Genomic DNA, 19,808 nt, shown 5'->3' on the forward strand with positions numbered 1-19,808 from the left:
GATTGACGTCGTTAACCGCACGGCCACGAAGCCCACGAAATTGCAGCATAACAGTCCCATCTGTAACTTTAGTTATAATAATGTAAAATATGATATGTTTTCCGTTTGGAGTGGCTGTTCATGGTTTTGTCAAATGATATACAAAGAAATCATATTGTTATCTAAAGAAAATAATAATTTTAAAAAGACATCAAAATATATGTCAACATTATTTTTGCTCATAAATTATGAGTAACACCTAGTAACACATAGCCACCTCATTGAGAAGCCCCTTTGGTGCCCTATCCGAACAATTTACCTCTCAATTTGCGCTCTGGTTATTGGCGATTAAAGGTTGCATGAAGAAGAAGAAGTCGAAGGATGATATTAGAAAAATATTGCACGGGGAAGCACACGGAATTTTTTTTAAAACTCTTCTCAAAAATTCTAGAATTAAAAACGGAAAGCAGTACGGGGTTGATACCATGAGTACCATAACATGTAAGATATTAGTCAGTACGGACGATGAAATTCAATATAGTTATCAGTTCTCAAAACCTATTCCGTGTGTTTAAATCACAACGAAGGGAAACTTCAACAAATTCGTCTAGCTCAAACCCTTGTAGGGGTATGTGGCGGGACCATCATCATCATCATAAACTCAAAATAGTGACCAAGTCACTAAAAAGTGATAAAATTCTTCGAAGTTCGGGGTCTGTAACTAGGTTAGTGCTTATAGTGAATCCTGAACAAAATATGATCAGAACACATCGAGAAAGAGAGACATCGAGATATGGAGGTTATCGAGATGTAGAAAACCAAAATGTATGTAGATTGAAGGGACTGAGTATACCATCGACATAAGGGGCGATATCGAGATATAGAACATCAAGATGTAGAGTCGACTGTAGTTATGTTCTGAAATTCATTTTACATGAAAAATCACCCGACCATAAGAATGGCTGGTGCTACCCATTCAATAATTATTGTCAGTTTTAAGTTTAATATTAGTTTAATTCTTCAAATGAGACAGATCCTTAGCTCATGATTGAATACACTGTTGTTCAATGCCTAAAGTATTATATTTGAATATATAATCGTACAAATTAACAACACGAATAATAACGAAAGCAATTTATATTTATTTAATCACATCATGTTTCGAATTTAGCTTCTGCTCTAATGAGGCACATATAAATATTGTCAATATAGTTTTAAAATAACTTGGCAATTCAGGGATTAGTCACTTTTTTAGAACAGTCTATTGTAATATATTGCTTATGGGTTGCAAGGATTCGTTTCTTTTTATAACAATTACCTAATGGAATGATTATTTTGTTGGATCAGGTGAGCATTCTAAACATATTGATTATTAAGGTAAGTTCGATACTGAAAACAGCACAAGCCTTTTCATGCGGTTGGTTTATCCGAGCCGCCAGAAATATTTAAGGCACAGTTATGTTTCACTGGTCACAATAGATTGAACTATCTGATGTGTATAGGCATCGTCGTTAATCAAACCCTTAATCGCCACCGCCCGGAAGCAGCTGCCTCTTTGTGCCCTTCACTGATACTTGGTTTTTCTTCAGAACGCTTATTTTGCAAAGCTTTTCAAGCTTGCTAAAGCTATACATTAGGACAATATGCTGACATCATGATTCGCTATGGAATATAATTTGATCCCTTTTTATTTTATATACAGTTTGCTACTTGCTTATTAAAACAGCACGTTTTTCATCTACCAAAATCTTGTGTATCAAAATATCATCCTCAGTCGAAACGTCAATCAGCATCAAATCCACAATGTTTTCATTCGGATTAAACTCGTCTGTTTGTATGTTATAGATATAACTGGCAAATTTTTTGCCAACGGTTAATTCCTGGAATCTCACAGCATCCTCAGTGCTCCAGTCGCCATGCGCTGGTTGTACTCCTTTGAATAAAAAAATGTGTTAAATTAAATTGATCAATGCAGTTATATAAATTATGTTCTACCATGTAATTTTGCTTTAACTGCTTGCTGAGGGAGCAATCGTAGATGAGCCGGTAGAACACGAAGCGAGCTACTATCTATAACCCGAATTTGGCCAAAGTCACAGCAGTAGACATGAATAGATCCGCATATAATGTTAACAGCCACTACCCTGAAAATAGTAAAACATAGTTTTATTTAGCTAGAGATTTCCTATAGAATATAAACTAACAATCTCAACGCACTTCGCATTCCCAGAAGCACCGACCTTAACAAAGAATCAACATGTCAAGTTAACCCCGTTGCCGAAAGCGTGAATTAAATATATGAGCATTTTTGAAGATTAACTAAATGTAGTGCCTTCGAAAACGATAGTGGCGAGTTTGCCGATACGGTAAAAAGTATCTGAGTAAACCACGTACCTATACCAGTGTCCGTCGTCGCTGTTGAAGCCTGCATATACTTCTCCCTGTTCAACGCTATCCTCTGAAACTCGTTCTGCTTTGGTCGTGCAAAATTCTTGGATTTCTCGCATCATCCTATTTAATTGTACCGCTTGCAAGTATGGCTGCACAATGAAATAGTTTGGACTCGATGCAATTGTCACCACGACATCGAACAACTCACCGATTCCAGGCAGCGTGAATTTAGCTAGCCTGGGCGTTACTTGTGATGGTACGGGACTAATAAGCTTCCGCTGTTCGATATTCAGTCTGCTAAAACTTTTGGATAGTTCAGCAGCTTCATGACTTCCGATCGAATAATCGGATGCGATGCTTACATTCAACTTAGTTGAACTAGCAATCGATGAGTTGCTACTTAACTCGTTAGATGTTATCCTTGGGTTGCTAATAACTTCTGAGCTTAGATCAAGTTCCATTTCGGATCGAATACTATCGTTGACACAAACCAAAATATTATTCTGCTTCAGATGCATGTAAATTTTCACCAAGGGAATAACTGATAGAGCAGCAACCTTCACCTGTAAAATAAAAATTCGCTGCTTTAGAGTTCTTAAGTGATATCATATTAAATAAAAAATAAAATGAGAATATTTTGACTTCAAAATATTCATACGATAAATCTCGTAATCTGAATAGGCTAGAAGTGTAATTGTTATTACATATTATAAAACATATCAGTCATGAAACGGTCAGTAGTGATGGGCCAAACACAATGGATACGTTTGCGTGCGTTTTGACAGTTCTCCCATGAATCGGCGAACACAATGCAGCTCCATATTTAGGTGAAAATGGGGCAAGATCATCACCCTAAGTAGTGGCTAAACTCTTGTGGAACACTAATTTTATTTATTTATTTATTTTCAGACTAAGACCGGAGGGGCCTGTGTGCATAAAAGTCTTCTCCATTCAGCTCGTTCAATGGCTGCACGTCGCCAACCACGCAATCTGCGGAGCGGAGGGTCCGCAAATTGTCTTCCACTTGATCTATCCACCTTGTTCGCTGTGCACCTCGTCTTCTTGTTCCCGTCAGATCGTTGTCGAGAATCAATTTCTCCAGATTACTGTTCGACAATCTGGCTACTACGATTCTTCCAACAGCTAATGCAACTCGTGGTTCATACGCCATCATGGCAGAATTCCTTTCATTGTTTATGTTTTCTATGAAAACGAGAGAGAATAAAATGTAAATATTGCGTGATCCCTCTCAATGAAAATGAAAATCTCAGTACTGGTCCGTATAGAACTACCGGTCTAATGAGCGTTTTGTAGTTGTCAGTCTGGTACGGCGGCAAACTCTATTCGCTCGGAGCGTCTTACTAATTATTTTAGTATTTATTCAGACTAAGGCCGAAGTGGCCTGTGCGGTATATAAGAGTCTTCTCCATTCGGCTCGGTCCATGGCTACACGTCACCAACCACGCAGTCTATGGAGGGTCCGCAAGTCATTTTCCACCTGATCGATCCACCTTGTCCGCTGCGCACCTCGCCTTCTTGCGCCCGTCGGATCGTTGTCGAGAGCTATTTTCACCGGGTTACTATCCGACATTTGGCTACGTGCCCGGCCCACCGCAGTCGTCCAATTTTCGCGGTGTGAACGATGGATGGTTCTCCTAGCAACTCATACAACTCGTGGTTCATTCGCCTCCTCCACGTACAAACCGCCATCTTGTACCCCCCCCCCCTTTACTTTCGAAAACTCCAAGTGCGCGTTGGTCCTCCACGAGCATCGTCCAGGTCTCGAATCCGTAGAGGCCTACCGGTCTTATGAGCGTTTTGTAGATTGTCAGTTTAAGCATATGCGGTATTTCGAAAAAAAATCGTTTTAGGGCATTCGAAACGAAATTCCGCGGAATTTGAGTATGGCAAAATCTGATTTTCTGATTCCGTTTCGTATCGTTAAATTTCAAAAATTTCCACAAAAAACCATACTTCCAACGAAATCAGCTTCAAACTTGCACCTTGCCTTCTTGTGCCCGTCGGATCGTTTTCGAGAACCATTTTCACCGGGTTACTGTTCAACATTCTGGCTACGTGCCCGGCCCACCGCAGTCGTCCAATTTTCGCGGTTTGAACGATGAATGGTTCTCCTAGCATCCCATGCAACTTGTGGTTCATTCGCCTCCTCCACGTATCGTCCACCATCTTCCATCGATGGCCAAAAATATGTTTTCAGTGAAAAGTGTTTCTATGCAACATATATTATGAGAAGGAACATCCATGAACTCTCTTTTAACCCTTTAAGGACACTCATCACAAAATCCAAATTTAAAAGTACTCGCGTTTTCAATGGCACACCATTCGATACGGAAGCAACGCACAACTGTCATTTTTATAATTTCAGCTTTGCTGCGTCGCAGCATGCGTAAAATTATAAAAATGACAGTTGTGCGTTCCCGGGTACAAGAAAACAGCAAAATAATATCAAATTTTACTATTAATATATGAATAACTTAATAGCAAAATCTGATATTAGTTTGTTTGATATAGTTGCTAAAATACCAAAAATAATAACAGACATTGCTCTAGCAAACTCATTTTGCTATTATTATAACAAACCAATAGCAAAATGTTAAGAAAATTATTTTGAGCTTTTTAATGGAATGTCTTCACTTGTCATAAGACGAGTTTGTACAATCAAAAGATATTGTAGTTACTAGATAAAGATTGTCGCTTCGGTTGCCTTTGTTCTGCTGTCCGAAACATGTGTGGTACATACCTGTCAAATCGTATGGATTCTTCTTTGACATTTAGCTCCCCTATCCTCGCCAGCAAAAGATGTTCCGGACAGCGACGACAGCGACAATCTTTATCTAGTAACTAAAATATCTTTTGTACAATCCCAATGTACAAACTCGTCTTATGACAAGCAATAGCAAAATATTTGAATAAAAGAAAATATCAAAATCAGTTATTATTGATATGTTGAAAATGCAAATGATAAATGAATCACAAACTTTGCTATGATTACAAAATGTGTTATTCATTTGTTGTTCTGCTATTTTTTACAATAACATATAAATAACACATTTTACTATTATAACAAAACTTGTTGTTGGAATGCTATTTTATGTTATTTACCCGGGATTTCATTAATTAATTTAGTCTGCATCTAAACAGATAACACTGAACCAACAATTTGGCGCCACAATACACGGTTCGAGGCCGCATCTCTCCATCCTCGAATACGCCCCACGCTCGCCAAGTCGTTTTGCACCTGGTCTGCCCATCTCGCTCACTGCGCTCCACGCCATCTCGTACCTGCCGGATCGGAAGCGAACACCATCTTTGCAGGGTTGCTGTCCGGCATTCTTGCAACATGTCCTGCCCATCGTACCCTTCTGGCTTTACCTACCTTCTGGATACTGGGTTTGCCGTAGAGTTGGGTGAGCTCGTGGTCCATTCTTCGCCGCCACACACCGTCTTCTTGCACACCGCCAAATATGGTCCTAAGCACCCGTCTCTCGAATACTCCCGAGTGCTTGCAAGTCCTCCTCGAGCATTGTCCATGTTTCATGTCCGTAGAGGACAACCGGTCTTATTAGCGCCTTGTATATGACACATTTGGTGCGGTGGCGAATCTTTTTTGGACCGCAGTTTCTTCTGGAGCTCGTAGTAGGCCCGACTTCCACAGATGATGCGCCTTCGTATTTCACGACTAACATTGTTATCAACCGTTAGTAAGGATCCGAGGTAGACGATTTCCTCGACCACCTCAAAGGTATCCCCGTCTATCGTAACACTGCTTCCCAGACGGGCCCTGTTACGCTCGGTTCCGCCCACAAGCATGTACTTTGTCTTTGACGCATTCACCACCAGTCCAACTTTTGTTGTTTCACGTTTCAGGCGGGTGTACAGCTCTGCCACCCCTGCAAATGTTCGGCTGACAATGTCCATGTCATCCGCGAAACAAATAAATTGACTGGATCTGTTGAAAATTGTACCCCGACTGTTACACCCGACTCTCCGCATGACACCTTCTAGCGCAATGTTGAACAACAGGCACGAAAGTCCATCACCTTGTCTTAGTCCCCGGCGCGATTCAAACGAACTGGAGTGTTCGCCCGAAATCTTCACACAGTTTTGCACACCATCCACCGTTGCTTTGATCAGTCTGGTAAGCTTCCCAGGGAAGCTGTTCTCGTCCATAATTTTCCATAGCTCTACGCGATCTATACTGTCGTATGCCGCCTTGAAATCGATGAAATGATGGTACACAAATGATGTTACTCTCAAAATTGTCGTTTTGAATATTGAATATTAAACAGGTCATAAAATAGGCTGAAACTAACTTTCATGGTCTTCCGAAATTGCATTGATTTGGCCATTTACATTACTTTTAACCATCAATTTAAGCAGAAATATGAGCTTATTTTACTGCACTTGGGTTACATTTCATGATATATTTTTTTTTTAATTTTAGCATGGTATTTTTTAATCTTTACATAAAGTTCAACACCTTTCATACCTAAGACTTTACTCAATTTTAAAGCCGATCTAGTCCCTTTTACCACAGTCTAGTCACTTAACATGATAAAAATGAGACTTTGTTCTGGAGCAATATAAAAAAACGAAACCAGCCTTGTCCCATATTGAATGTACCCGCATATCAGTCTCATTAAGAATTCACCTAAGCTGATGGCTTAAAATTTCATTATTTTTACATTGATCTAAATTGTTTCACATTAATTCTCGCTTAACTTTTCAAAAGGACCTATTCAAATTAATTCATGAAAAAATGTTACTTAGGTCCTTTTCAAAAGTTAAGCGAGAATTCATTGAATGAGAAACAACTTCGCAAAATTTCAACAAAATTGATGAATGATTTTTTAAAAGCTTTGTATGGAAAATGCGATTTGAAACTTTATCTTATATTATCTCAGTATGCGAAAACCCAATATGGAATCGATATGAAACTACCGGCAGTAAAAACGTTTGAATATATTTACCATTGCTGTGAGACCTGTTTTCAGAAGAACTCGCATCCGAGATAATAAATAATCCGTAACAGAAGGAATGTCAAACATCCGCATCCTGATGGCTTGTGCTGGATAGCGACTCAAAGCAACACTCAACATTTCCAATCGATAAACGTTAGAAACATTCACGGATGTTTCAAATCCTATATCCACGTACAGCATGCGGCAATGTGATCCGGATTCTTCCGCTTTCAACGACGCTCTGTACCATTTATTGTCTTTTTCGTCTTGCACTAAATACAACTGCTGTTCTGATGATTTGGTTTGGAAAAGACCTCGATGTTTAGTTTCAAGCACATCTGATTTGATCAAATTGTTGATCAATTTCTGAAAAAAAGGAAATAATATTAATATCTCATTTCAAGAATAAAAACCCAGATCAATCCACCTAGCGTTGCTGGTGCCTTTCTCGCGCATTAAAAAAAAGTGAAAAAAAACACATAAGAGAGATCGAAATAGCACTTTAGGGGGGCAGATTTTATCAGGTATCAGGTATCAGAACGTCGCACAGTGGCGGGCCCTCATACAAATTCCGGACAAAACATGAGATTGCGTTCAAAACTTCACCACAGAGTAATTTTGAAACGTTGAATTCAATTTTATTTAAGATGAATGCACTGTACGAGCAAGGTATACTGTGGTGTCGAGCAGTAAGAAAATGTATATAGTAGTTTGTTCTGATTATAACGAATAAATCGAGGTCGAATCACTTTGGTTCTAATCCTGAACAAATCAAGATCGTTTCTGTGCAGTTAATCCAACCGAAACTAGAAAACCCTTAGATACGACTATTAGAGAATTGAGCGACTGTAAGTATAGGAAGACTGAAAAGTGGCGACGAGGAAAAAGACAGCAGGCTTAAAATTTAATATCCTTCCAACTAACTCCATTGCGGAAAAGTCTCACGAGTCAATTCTTCTTCTTCTTCTTATTGGCATTACATCCCCACACTGGGACAGAGCCGCCTCGCAGCTTAGTGTTCAATTAAGCACTTCCACAATTATTAACTGCGAGGTTTCTAAGCCAAGTTACCATTTTTGCATTCGTATATCGTGAGGCTAACACGATGATACTTTTATGCCTAGGGAAATCGAGACAATTTCCAATCCGAAAATTGTCTAGACCGGTACCGGGAATCGAACCCAGCCACCCTCAGCATGGTCTTGCTTTGTAGCCGCGCGTCTTACGGCATGGCTAAGGAGGGCCCCTAAATCAACTATTCATCCACAAAAACCAGCTGGTGGTTCAGCTTATTTCAACTTAAGATCTACCGGGCGGATTTCTAGTGGTTCACATCGTTTTTGTACACGTTGAGGAGGACGACTACCTATTTGGACGAAAATAACGAGGTAACCGGTCGGCGAAGTTCAGACACTATCGGAACGTCGGCGAAGGTCAGACGCCATCATTGGAAGGTTAGGGCGGATTTCTAGTGGTTTACATGGTTTTTGTACACGTTGAGGAGAAATCAATCAAAGAGAAAGGACGATTAACTATTTGTACGAAAATAACGAGGTAACCGGCCGGCGAAGGTCAGACACTATCAGAACGACGGCGAAGGTCAGACGCCATCATTGGAAGGTTAGGGTGAGTCAATATTTTTTGCCTAATTTAAAAAAAAAACAAGAAGGAACGTTTTAGAATTTCTTCTTTTCATACCGTTTTACAATGGCTACAGTATAGGCATGGCTACGTCTATTGTATAGAGTCCTATAAGAAGAGTAACGTCATGTGCCACGTTTGACAGGTCTCCTGCTCGTTTGGAACGCGCATTTGTATGGAACTGACAGACGATTCTGTTCCAATTCTGACACTTGACGACACTGTTATTATAGTCACTGTAGTCTATTGAACCCTACCGTAGAGGCATTTCCTTTGCAGAGTGGATCGAAAGACTTGAATTTTTATTTGAAGCTAACAATATTCAAGAAAATATGCGTAAGCCACATTTTATTACTCTTGGTGGGGCAGAGGTTTATAAAGAGTTGAAACTCCTGTACCCAAATACGAAGATAACTGAAGTTGATTATAGCGACATGGTTGCCCGACTCAAGACTAGACTGGACAAAACTGAATCAGATTTAATTCAGCTTTCTAAATTTAATAATCGAGTACAGCTACCGGATGAGTCCTTGGAAGACTTTGTATTATCGGTTAAACTACAGGCTGAATTTTGCTCATTTGGCGACTTTAAGGAGATGGCAATTAGAGATTGTATTGTAGCCGGGGTCAAAGAAGTTTCATTGCAACAAAGGTTGCTAAATGAGGGAAAATTAACATTGAAGGTAGCAGAAAAAATAATTACAACTTGGGAGATGGCTGGGGCAAATGCCAGATCATTGGGAGTGCCTACAGTAGGCAAGCAAATGAACAAATTTTTAACCACTTATGCGATTGCAAACCGTGAAGTTGAACAAGTGGCCTCAATGAGGGGTCCCGTTAAAAGTAGACTAGGTACAAAACCATATGACAGGAATCACACGTTCAACAATTTTGTCGAAAACGACAGAAGAATAGGAGAAAATTCTTGCCCAGGAAATTGGAGGAAAGGACAAGATAAAAGGCGTCCCGACTATTCGGGTTATACATGTGATTTTTGCGGTGTCAAAGGGCATATCAAACAAAAGTGCTTTAGGCTAAAAAATCTACGACGTGATGCTGTTAAGCTGGTGGAGTCTCACAAACCTGGACTTAGTGCAGATAGGCATCTAAATGAGCTTCTGAGCAGAATGACAACCAAGGACTCCGATACTGATGATGATGACGACAATAATGACACAGGTGAATTATCTTGTATGTTGTTGTCGTCCATAAACAAAATAAACATATTATTATATATTATAAATATTATTAAACATATTAAACATATTAAAGGCATTAATGGCACGGCAAATGCTGGGTAAAGCGTACCATTGGTACTAAATAGACCCCATCGCGCGGTCCTTAGCCTCTCACCCAGCAACTCCTATCCCTACCTCCCCGCGGTGCTGGCCGGGATACGAGCAACCTTAGGGAAGATCGGGTAACCAACCCCGGTGGGAACTATGGTCGTTTGCTGACAGGGAAGAGGGGGGTTTGCTTCTTTCCGGAGTTGCAAATCTTACTGAGCGCCTGCTCTCCATGTCAGGATCAGCTCACAACAGCGTCTGGTCTCCATGTTAGGGGCAGCTGATCATCGTCCGAGTACCAGCGAGGGACTCATAGTGAAACTGTGCACCATGGTCCACCGGAAATAAGGAGGAATGGTCCTCCGGAAATTTAGGTGGTTTAGTGTCAGGCCCTGCAAACCAGCGTTTAAAAAACATAAGCAACGAACAATCAACAAGAGAGTACGGACCGAAACCATCGGCGAAGACCACAGCGACGAAACGGGACTAGCGATTGGAAACTCAACTTTTGGAACTGCAAATCTCTCACCTTCATCGGGAGCACACGCATACTAGCCGATGTGCTCAAGGACCGTGGATTCGGCATCGTAGTGCTGCAGGAGGTTTGTTGGAAGGGATCAATGGTGCGAACGTTTAGAGGCAATCATACCATCTACCAGAGCTGCGGCAACACACACGAGCTGGGAACAGCTTTCATAGTGATGGGCGATATGCAAAGGCGCGTGATCGGGTGGTGGCCGATCAATGAAAGAATGTGCAGGTTGAGGATCAAAGGCCGGTTCTTCAACTTCAGCATAATCAACGTCCATAGCCCACACTCCGGAAGCACTGATGATGATAAGGACGCATTCTACGCGCAGCTGGAACGTGAGTACGACAGCTGCCCAAGCCACGACGTCAAAATCATCATAGGAGATTTGAACGCTCAGGTTGGCCAAGAGGAGGAGTTTAGACCGACTATTGGAAAGTTCAGCGCTCACCGGCTGACGAACGAAAACGGCCTACGACTAATTGATTTCGCCGCCTCCAAGAATATGGCCATTCGCAGCACCTACTTCCAACACAGCCTCCCGTATCGGTACACCTGGAGATCACCACTGCAGACAGAATCACAAATCGACCACGTTCTGATTGATGGACGGCACTTCTCCGACATTATCGACGTCAGGACATATCGTGGCGCTAACATCGACTCTGACCACTATCTGGTGATGGTTAAACTGCGCCCAAAACTATCCGTCATCAACAATGTTCGGTACCGACGACCGCCGCGGTACGACCTAGAGCGACTGAAGCAACCTGATGTCGCCACTGCATACGCGCAGCGAGGCAGCGTTGCCGGAAGAGGGTGAGCTCGATGGGGCCCCTCTTGAGGACTGCTGGAGTACAGTCAAAGCAGCCATTAACGACGCAGCGGAGAACAACGTCGGGTATATGGGTCGAAGTCGACGGAACGATTGGTTCGACGAAGAGTGCAGACAGATTCTGGAAGAGAAGGACGCAGCGCGGGCGGTCGCGCTGCAGCAAGGTACCCGGCAGAACGTGGAACGTTATAGACGGAAGCGGAGACAGCAGACCCGCCTTTTTCAGGAGAAGAAACGCCGCCTGGAAGAAGCGGAGTGCGAGGAGATGGAACAGCTGTGCCGTTCTCAAGAAACACGCAAGTTCTACCAGAAGCTCAACGCATCCCGCAAAGGCTTCGTGCCGCGAGCCGAAATGTGCCGGGATAAGGATGGGAGCATCTTGACGGACGAACGTGTGGTGATCGAAAGGTGGAAGCAGCACTACGAGGAACATCTGAATGGGGCTGAGAGTACAGGCAGTGAAAGTCAAGGCAGCGGATGAGATGACTACGTCAGTTCAGCGGACGATGGAAGCCAACCAGCCCCCACCTTGAGGGAAGTTAAGGATGCCATTCAACAGCTAAAGACCAACGAAGCCGCTGGTAAGGATGGTATCGGAGCTGAGTTCATCAAGATGGGCCCGGAAAAGCTGGCCACTTGCCTGCACAAACTGATAGTCAGAATCTGGGAAACCGAACAGCTACCGGAGGAGTGGAAGGAAGGGGTTATATGCCCCATCTACAAGAAAGGCGACAAACTGGAGTGTGAGAATTTTCGAGCGATCACCATCCTTAATGCCGCCTACAAAGTGATATCCCAGATCATCTTCCGTCGTCTGTCACCATTAGTGAACGAGTTTGTGGGAAGTTATCAAGCCGGCTTCGTTGACGGCCGCTCGACAACGGACCAGATCTTTACTGTACGGCAAATCCTTCAAAAATGCTGACAACAACGTTAGTCGTGAAATACGAAGGCGCATCATCTGTGGAAGTCGGGCCTACTACGGGCTCCAGAAGAAACTGCGGTCGAAAAAGATTCGCCACCGCACCAAATGTGTCATGTACAAGACGTTAATAAAACCGGTTGTCCTCTACGGACATGAAACATGGACAATGCTCGAGGAGGACTTGCAAGCACTCGGAGTATTCGAGAGACGGGTGCTTAGGACCATCTTTGGCGGTGTGCAAGAAGACGGTGTGTGGTGGCGAAGAATGAACCATGAGCTCGCCCAACTCTACGGCGAACCCAGTATCCAGAAGGTAGCTAAAGCCGGAAGGGTACGATGGGCAGGACATGTTGCAAGAATGCCGGACAGCAACCCTGCAAAGATGGTGTTCGCTTCCGATCCGGCAGGTACGAGACGGCGTGGAGCGCAGCGAGCGAGATGGGCAGACCAGGTGCAGAACGACTTGGCGAGCGTGGGGCGTATCCGAGGATGGAGAGATGCGGCCTCGAACCGTGCATTGTGGCGTCAAATTGTTGATTCAGTGTTATCTGTTTAGATGTTAACTAAATAAATGAATGAAAGGCATTAAAGGCATATTAAACAAAAGTGCTTTAGGCTAAAAAATCTACGACGTGATGCTGTTAACCTGGTGGAGTCTCACAAACCTGGACTTAGTGCAGATAGGCATCTAAATGAGCTTCTGAGCAGAATGACAACCAAGGACTCCGATACTGATGATGATGACGACAATAATGACACAGGTGAATTATCTTGTATGTTGCTGTCGTCCATAAACAAAATAAACGAACCATGCCTAATAGACTTAATTGTTGATGGTAAATTAGTTACTATGGAAGTGGATTGTGGTTCGGCTGTTTCGGTTATGAGTAAAGGTCAATACTTAGCTACTTTTGCGAAACCCTTACAAAAATGCACTAAACAGTTGGTCGTAGTAAATGGATCCAAATTAAAGATCGAGGGGGAAGCTACAGTTTTAGTAAGATACAAAGGAGTTGAGGTGAACTTGAAGTTTTTGGTTTTGGATTGTTCTAACAATTTCATTCCATTATTCGGCTGGACTTGGTTAGACAATTTTTTCTCTGATTGGAGACAATATTTTGCTTATATATCTGTGATAAATTGCATGACGGAGCAGAAAAATGCCAAAATTGTAGAGGAAATTAAGCAAAAGTTTAGTGTAGTTTTTAGAAAAGATTTTTCTTGTCCTATCAAAGGTCACAAGGCTGAATTAGTTTTGAAAGACGACACGCCAATTTTTAAAAAGGCCTACGACGTCCCCTATCGGCTAAGGGGTAGAGTTGCTAGTTATTTGGACAAACTAGAAAAGGAAAATGTGATAACTCCAGTAAAAATAAGCGAATGGGCTTCACCAGTGGTGGTAGTGATTAAGAAAAATAACGAGATTAGGCTTGTAATTGATTGTAAAGTTTCAATCAATAAAAAATAATACCGACCCTACAGCCCAAGATGTTTTTTGCTGGATTGGCCGGATACAAATATTTCTGCGTACTGGACTTAGAGGGGGCCTATACGCAATTAGCCTTATCTAAGAGATCAACAAAATTCATGGTGATAAACACACTGAAAGGTCTGTATGCGTATCATAGGCTCCCTCAGGGTGCCTCGTCCAGTGCGTCAATAATCCAGCAGGTAATAGATTAGGTATTAAGTGGGATTGAGTATGTTTTTGTTTACTTAGATGATGTGTTGATCGCAGGTAAAGACCTTGAGGAATGTTATAACAAACTTATCCTTCTTGTCATAAGACGAGTTTGTACAATCCCATTGAATTCCACCACTTAATTGTATCTTGACAGATACGTATTTCGACCTCAACAGTAAGGCCGTCTTCAGTGTCTCGTACTCGACTCGACAAGTCTTATGACAAGTGAAGACATTCCACTAAAAAGCTCAAAATAATTTTCTTAACAAACTTATCCTAGTTCTTGAAAGATTGTCAGAGGCAAATATCAAAGTTAACTTGGAAAAATGTAAGTTTTTTGTTACGGAGCTAACTTTCTTGGGGCACATTATTGGAGAAAAGGGCTTAATGCCGTGTTTAGATAAAATTAATACTATCGAAAATGCTAAAGTACCCAGAAATGTTACAGAACTCAAGTCTTTCTTGGGGTTGATCAACTATTACCATAAATTTATCCCACATTTGTCGTCTAAATTATACAATTTCTTCTTCTTCTTCTTCTTATTGGCATTACATCCCCACACTGGGACAGAGCCGCCTCGCAGCTTAGTGTTCATTAAGCACTTCCACAGTTATTAACTGCGAGGTTTCTAAGCCAAGTTACCATTTTTGCATTCGTATATCATGAGGCTAACACGATGATACTTTTATGCCCAGGGAAGTCGAGACAATTTCCAAGCCGAAAATTTCCTAGACCGGCACCGGGAATCGAACCCAGCCACCCTCAGCATGGTCTTGCTTTGTAGCCGCGCGTCTTACCGCACGGCTAAGGAGGGTCCCAATACAATTTGTATCATTTGTTAAAAAAAGATGTTAAATTCGTCTGGAGCAATTCATGTCAAGCAGCTTTTGCAAAAACTCTCTCTTGAAAGCCGATTTCCTTCCGACACGAGTGGTTCGATTTTCACAAAGTCTTTCCAGTTATTTGGTTCGCCGACGTAATTTTGAGAGGATGGAAGAAGCCTACATCAGACTAAAAAGCAAAGCTAAACGGATTGGACCAGTCATCAACACGTCGAAGATGAAGTACATGATAGGAAGAGGCTCAATGTAAGCCACCCACTCACCCCGAGTTTGTATTGATGGTGACGAAATCGAGGTGGTTGAAGAATTCGTGTACTTGGGCTCACTGGTGACCTCCGAAAATGATACCAGCAGAGAAATTCGGAGACGCATCATGGCAGGAAATCGTACGTACTTTGGACTCCGCAAAGCGCTCCGATCGAATAGAGTTCGCCGTCGTACCAAACTGAGTATCTACAAAACCCTTATTAGACTAGTAGTCCTCTACGGACACGAGACCTGCACGATGCTCGTGGAGGACCGACGCGTACTTGGAGTTTTCGAAAGGAAAGTGCTGCGTACCATCTATGGTGGGGTACAGATGGCGGACGGTACGTGGAGGAGGTGAATGAACCACGAGTTGCATCAGCTATTGGGAGAACCTTCAATTGTTCACACCGCGCAAATCGGAAGACTGAGGTGGGCCGGGCACCAGAATGTCGGACAGTAATCCGATGAAAATGGTTCTCGACAACAATCTGAAGGAAACAAGAAGGCGAGGTGCACAGCGGGCAAGGTAGATCGAGAAAGCGAGGTGCACAATGGGCAAGGTAGATCGATCAGGTGAAGGACGATTTGCGGACCCTCCGCAGACTGCGTGGTTTTCGACGACGTGTATTGCACAGGCCACTCCAGCCTTGGCCTGATACGTACACCTGTGTTCAGAATAATAGCAGCGGAAGCCGTTTTTCATACAAAATGGTCAACTTTGTCAAGCTGTAACTTTGTACACCGATGACCGATTGAGCTGAATTTTTTTCAGTGAACTACAAATATGTTGAAATTTACACATACTACACACTTAACTCATTTCACAGCATTCGGTAGATTACAGATTTTTGTAATTTTTTCCATTGTTCAACTGTCAAAATCACCGAAAATCAGTAAAATTATTTACCGAACAGTTCTGCTGTTGAGATTTCGGTAAAATTTTACCGAATTCGGCGATTTTTTTAAAGTGTGTATGTATCTTTTTTTTTCGAGTGGCGCGTTCAAAAATTACACACTAGGTCAAATTGTTCAAAATAATAGCAGTTTTTGTTTTGGTAATATCAGAAAAACTATTGATTGGAATGTTATAAATTTAAATTCAGGTGCTGCGAGACACTAAGTTTATAATTTAAAAAATACAAATTGTGGAATTTGACATTTGAATTGGCCAATATGTCAAAAATAAAAACTGCTATTTTTTTGAACAGTTTGACCTAGTGCGTAATTTTCGAACGCGTCATTCGAAAATATTGCTACTAAGTATATGTAAATTTCAACATATTTGTAGTTCACTGCTAAAATTTCAGCTCAATCGGTCATCGGGGTACAAAGTAACAACTTGTCAAAGTTGACCATTTTGTATGACAAACGGCTTCCGCTGCTATTATTCTGAACACAGGTGTATATGAAAAAATCTAGCTCGCTTTTAATGCACTTATCCATAACCGATTTACTCGCAACAAGTTGCGTTCGACGCGCCAAATCGATTTACTCGCAACGTAGCTCATCTTTTTTTCGAGCGCACACATTTTACGAAGGTCGAGAAAGGCACCATCATAATCTGGGTTTCTTGTCTTTATTAGAGAGACGTGCCAGCAGCCCTAGGATGGCTCGTCTCTAAAAAATGCTAAATTTTATTATTTCACTACTTTAAGTAAAATAAAAACACGAAGTATCAAAAAATTAACAATTTTCCAATATTTTTTTTAATACGTAGATTACTTTTAATTTCATTTTACAATTCTTTACCCCTTCTGTAAAATTGAAAATTACAAAAGTTACAAAAAAAACAAGATTATCCCGTCTAAAAGCGGGCTTAGGCATTAAAGATGCTGGGTCATTAGACCGAAGGCCATTAGGCCGAATGGTCATTAGGCCGAACGGTCATTAGGCCGAATGGCCATTAGGCCGAATGAGAACTGGGGAGTGAGAAGTGAGTAGTGCGAAGTGAGGAAGAAGTAGAATGGAAGAAGAATAAGGAAAAAGGAGGAAGAAGTAAGAATGAAGACGGAAGAAGGGAGAAGGAATAAAGAAGAAGGAAGAAAGAAGCAAGACGCGAGAAAAACGGAAGAAAGAGAAAGAAGAAGGAAGATAGAAGAAATAAGAAGGAAGAAGAAAAAAAAAGGAAGAAGAGAGAAGGAAGTGCTAAGAAGGAAGAAGGATGAAGGAATAAGGGAGAAGGAAGAAATAAGAAAAAAGAAGGAAGAAGGAAGAGGAAGAAGCGAAAAGGAAGAAGGAAAAAGGAAGACAGAAGAAGGAAGGAAGAAGAAAGAAGGAAGAAGGAAGAAAGAAGAAAGAAAGAAGAAAGAAAGAAGAAAGAAAGAAAGAAGAAAGAAGAAGAAGGAAGAAGGAAAAAGGAAAGAGGGAAAAGGAAAAAGGAAGAAGGAAGGAAGAAGACGAGAGAAAGAAGAAAGAGGGAAGAAGAAAAAAAGAAGAAAGAAGAAGGAAGAAGGAAAAAGGAAGAATGAAGAAGGAAGAAGGAAGAAGGAAGAAGGAGGAATGAAGAAGGAAGAAGGAAATAGGAAGAAGGAAGAAAGAGGAAGGAAGAAGAAAGAATGAAGAAAGAAGAAGGAAGAAAGAGGAAGGAAGTAGAAAGAATGAAGAAAGAAGAAGGAAGAACAAAGAAGGAAGCAAGAAGAAGGAAGAAGGCAGAGGAAGAGAAGAGAAGGAAAAAAAAAGAAGGATGAAAGAAGAAAGTGAAAGAAGGAAGACGGGATAAAGAAGGAAGACGGGATAAAGAAGGAAGAGGGAAGAAGAAAGAAGGAAGAAAGAAGAAAGAAGAAGGAAGAAGGAAGAAGGAGGAAGGAGGAAGGAGGAAGGAGGAAGGAAGAAGTAAGAATGAAGAAGAAGAAGGAAAACGGGATAAAGAAGGAAGAGGGAAGAAAGAAAGAAGAAAGAAGAAAGAAGAAGGACGAAGAAGGAAGGGAGAAGGAAGAATGAAGAAGAAAGAAGGAAAAAGGAAAAAGGATGAAGGAAGAAGGAAGAAAGAAGAAGGAAGAAGGAAGAGGAAAGAAGAAAGAAGGAAAAAGGAAGAAGGAAGGAGGAAGAAAGAAGAAGGAAAAGGACAGATAGAAGAAGGGAGATGCAAGAAGGGAGAAAGAAAAATGGGTAAGGTGAAGAAAGAACTCATTTTTCACTTTTTGCTTCTTTTTGTTAATTCGGCCTAATGGCCATTCGGCCTAATGACCGTTCGGCCTAATGACCATTCTGCCTAATGACCTTCGGCCAAATGTCCTTCGGCCTAACGGCCTTCGGCCTAATGGCCTAACACCGGCATTAAAGGATTAAACCACGACGACCCTAATAAAAATACAGAACTTACCTGGATATAGACAATTGCACCATCTTTCAGCTGACAATAGACATCCCCGGAGTCATCCACGTGTGTTACAACCACTGTTGAAACTCCTTTTCTGTCAAGTTCTGGCCTTGGCATATCATCGCAAATATGCTTCAGAATAACTGGGTTCAAATTGATATCTTCGTCGGACGAAGTGTCGTAGAGAATCATTTTAATTCTGGCATCACTAAAATCAGTATCACCGCCATCTTTCTCATACTCGTTGCGTTGAGTAAGAATCTCTCCTATGCATACTTTGCCACTAATTAAATTATCCAAGTGCGGTTTGGCCTTTGGATTTTCGCCAAAATCCTCTAGTCCGTCAAGTGTGAAACAAACTGATTGTCCGGGCAGGCTTAAATATTGAGCATCACATATATAAATTTCCTCCAAAGCCACATGTTCCCATTCTCCAATGTCGATGAAAAAGCAAAAATATTGATTGCCGTCACTATGAATTCCTTCAACACGGACACGATACCAGCAGTCAGTGGTAGAAACCAAGTAATACTCTCCAATTGAAACAGTTGCAGGTTTTCGTTTTTCGCACCCCATCATGCTTAGTTCAATATCCGTTATGAGAGCATCCATCCTATCGCTGTATTCAGGTCCTACCAATCGCGCCCATATTTCAACAGTTGACACTGGATTGGTAACGTACAAATTCCAATATTGCTCTTTCCAAGGAAGTTGAAGAACATTAGCTTCCATACTCTTTGCTTGCGATGTGATCGAAGGGTTAGAATTTCTAGATCCATCTGCGTCAGTATTCGCAAACACGATTGTCTTCTCTTGTGCTTCTTCTTTGGAGTACAAGTCCGGATGCGACAGAATAATTAGCTCCCAATTATCCGGCAACAGCAACTGGTGTGCTTCTCTGAACGCTTCCGGGATATTTTTGCTGAACATGCCATGAGGACACTGCATTAGTAGCTCATGGATCTTAACTGCGATCTCGTAATCAGAATCAAGACATACGGAATAGTTATTCATCTCTTCGTCGCGTTTGATGTTTTCGATTGCGATTTGGGCGGCGGCGAACTGCCCTTCAAATTCGTTGGCGAAATCATCTGGATATGTCGAGTATGTTGAACTGTTTACCTAATAGAATGTGGATATATTAG

At 41.6% G+C, this 19,808-nt stretch overlaps 1 protein-coding gene across 3 annotated transcripts in view; it reads right to left on the reverse strand.

Moving 5' to 3' along the window:
- Positions 1-1,101: 1,101 nt before the first annotated feature.
- The window catches only part of LOC134227543 (tudor domain-containing protein 7), a 123,063-nt gene continuing 104,356 nt past the window's right edge, over positions 1,102-19,808 (reverse strand). For all 3 annotated transcript variants that reach the window (XM_062709110.1, XM_062709108.1, XM_062709109.1), the window contains 5 exons: positions 18,667-19,785; positions 7,362-7,718; positions 2,374-2,933; positions 1,975-2,123; positions 1,102-1,912 (listed from right to left, as the gene is read on the reverse strand). In XM_062709110.1, the coding sequence (XP_062565094.1) occupies positions 1,686-1,912; positions 1,975-2,123; positions 2,374-2,933; positions 7,362-7,718; positions 18,667-19,785 (2,412 nt within the window). In that variant the 3' untranslated portion in view covers positions 1,102-1,685. The remainder of the gene's footprint in view (positions 1,913-1,974; positions 2,124-2,373; positions 2,934-7,361; positions 7,719-18,666; positions 19,786-19,808) is intronic.

Source organism: Armigeres subalbatus, chromosome 3 (assembly GCF_024139115.2).
Source record: "Armigeres subalbatus isolate Guangzhou_Male chromosome 3, GZ_Asu_2, whole genome shotgun sequence".
In the NCBI taxonomy this organism is placed as follows: domain Eukaryota; kingdom Metazoa; phylum Arthropoda; class Insecta; order Diptera; family Culicidae; genus Armigeres; species Armigeres subalbatus.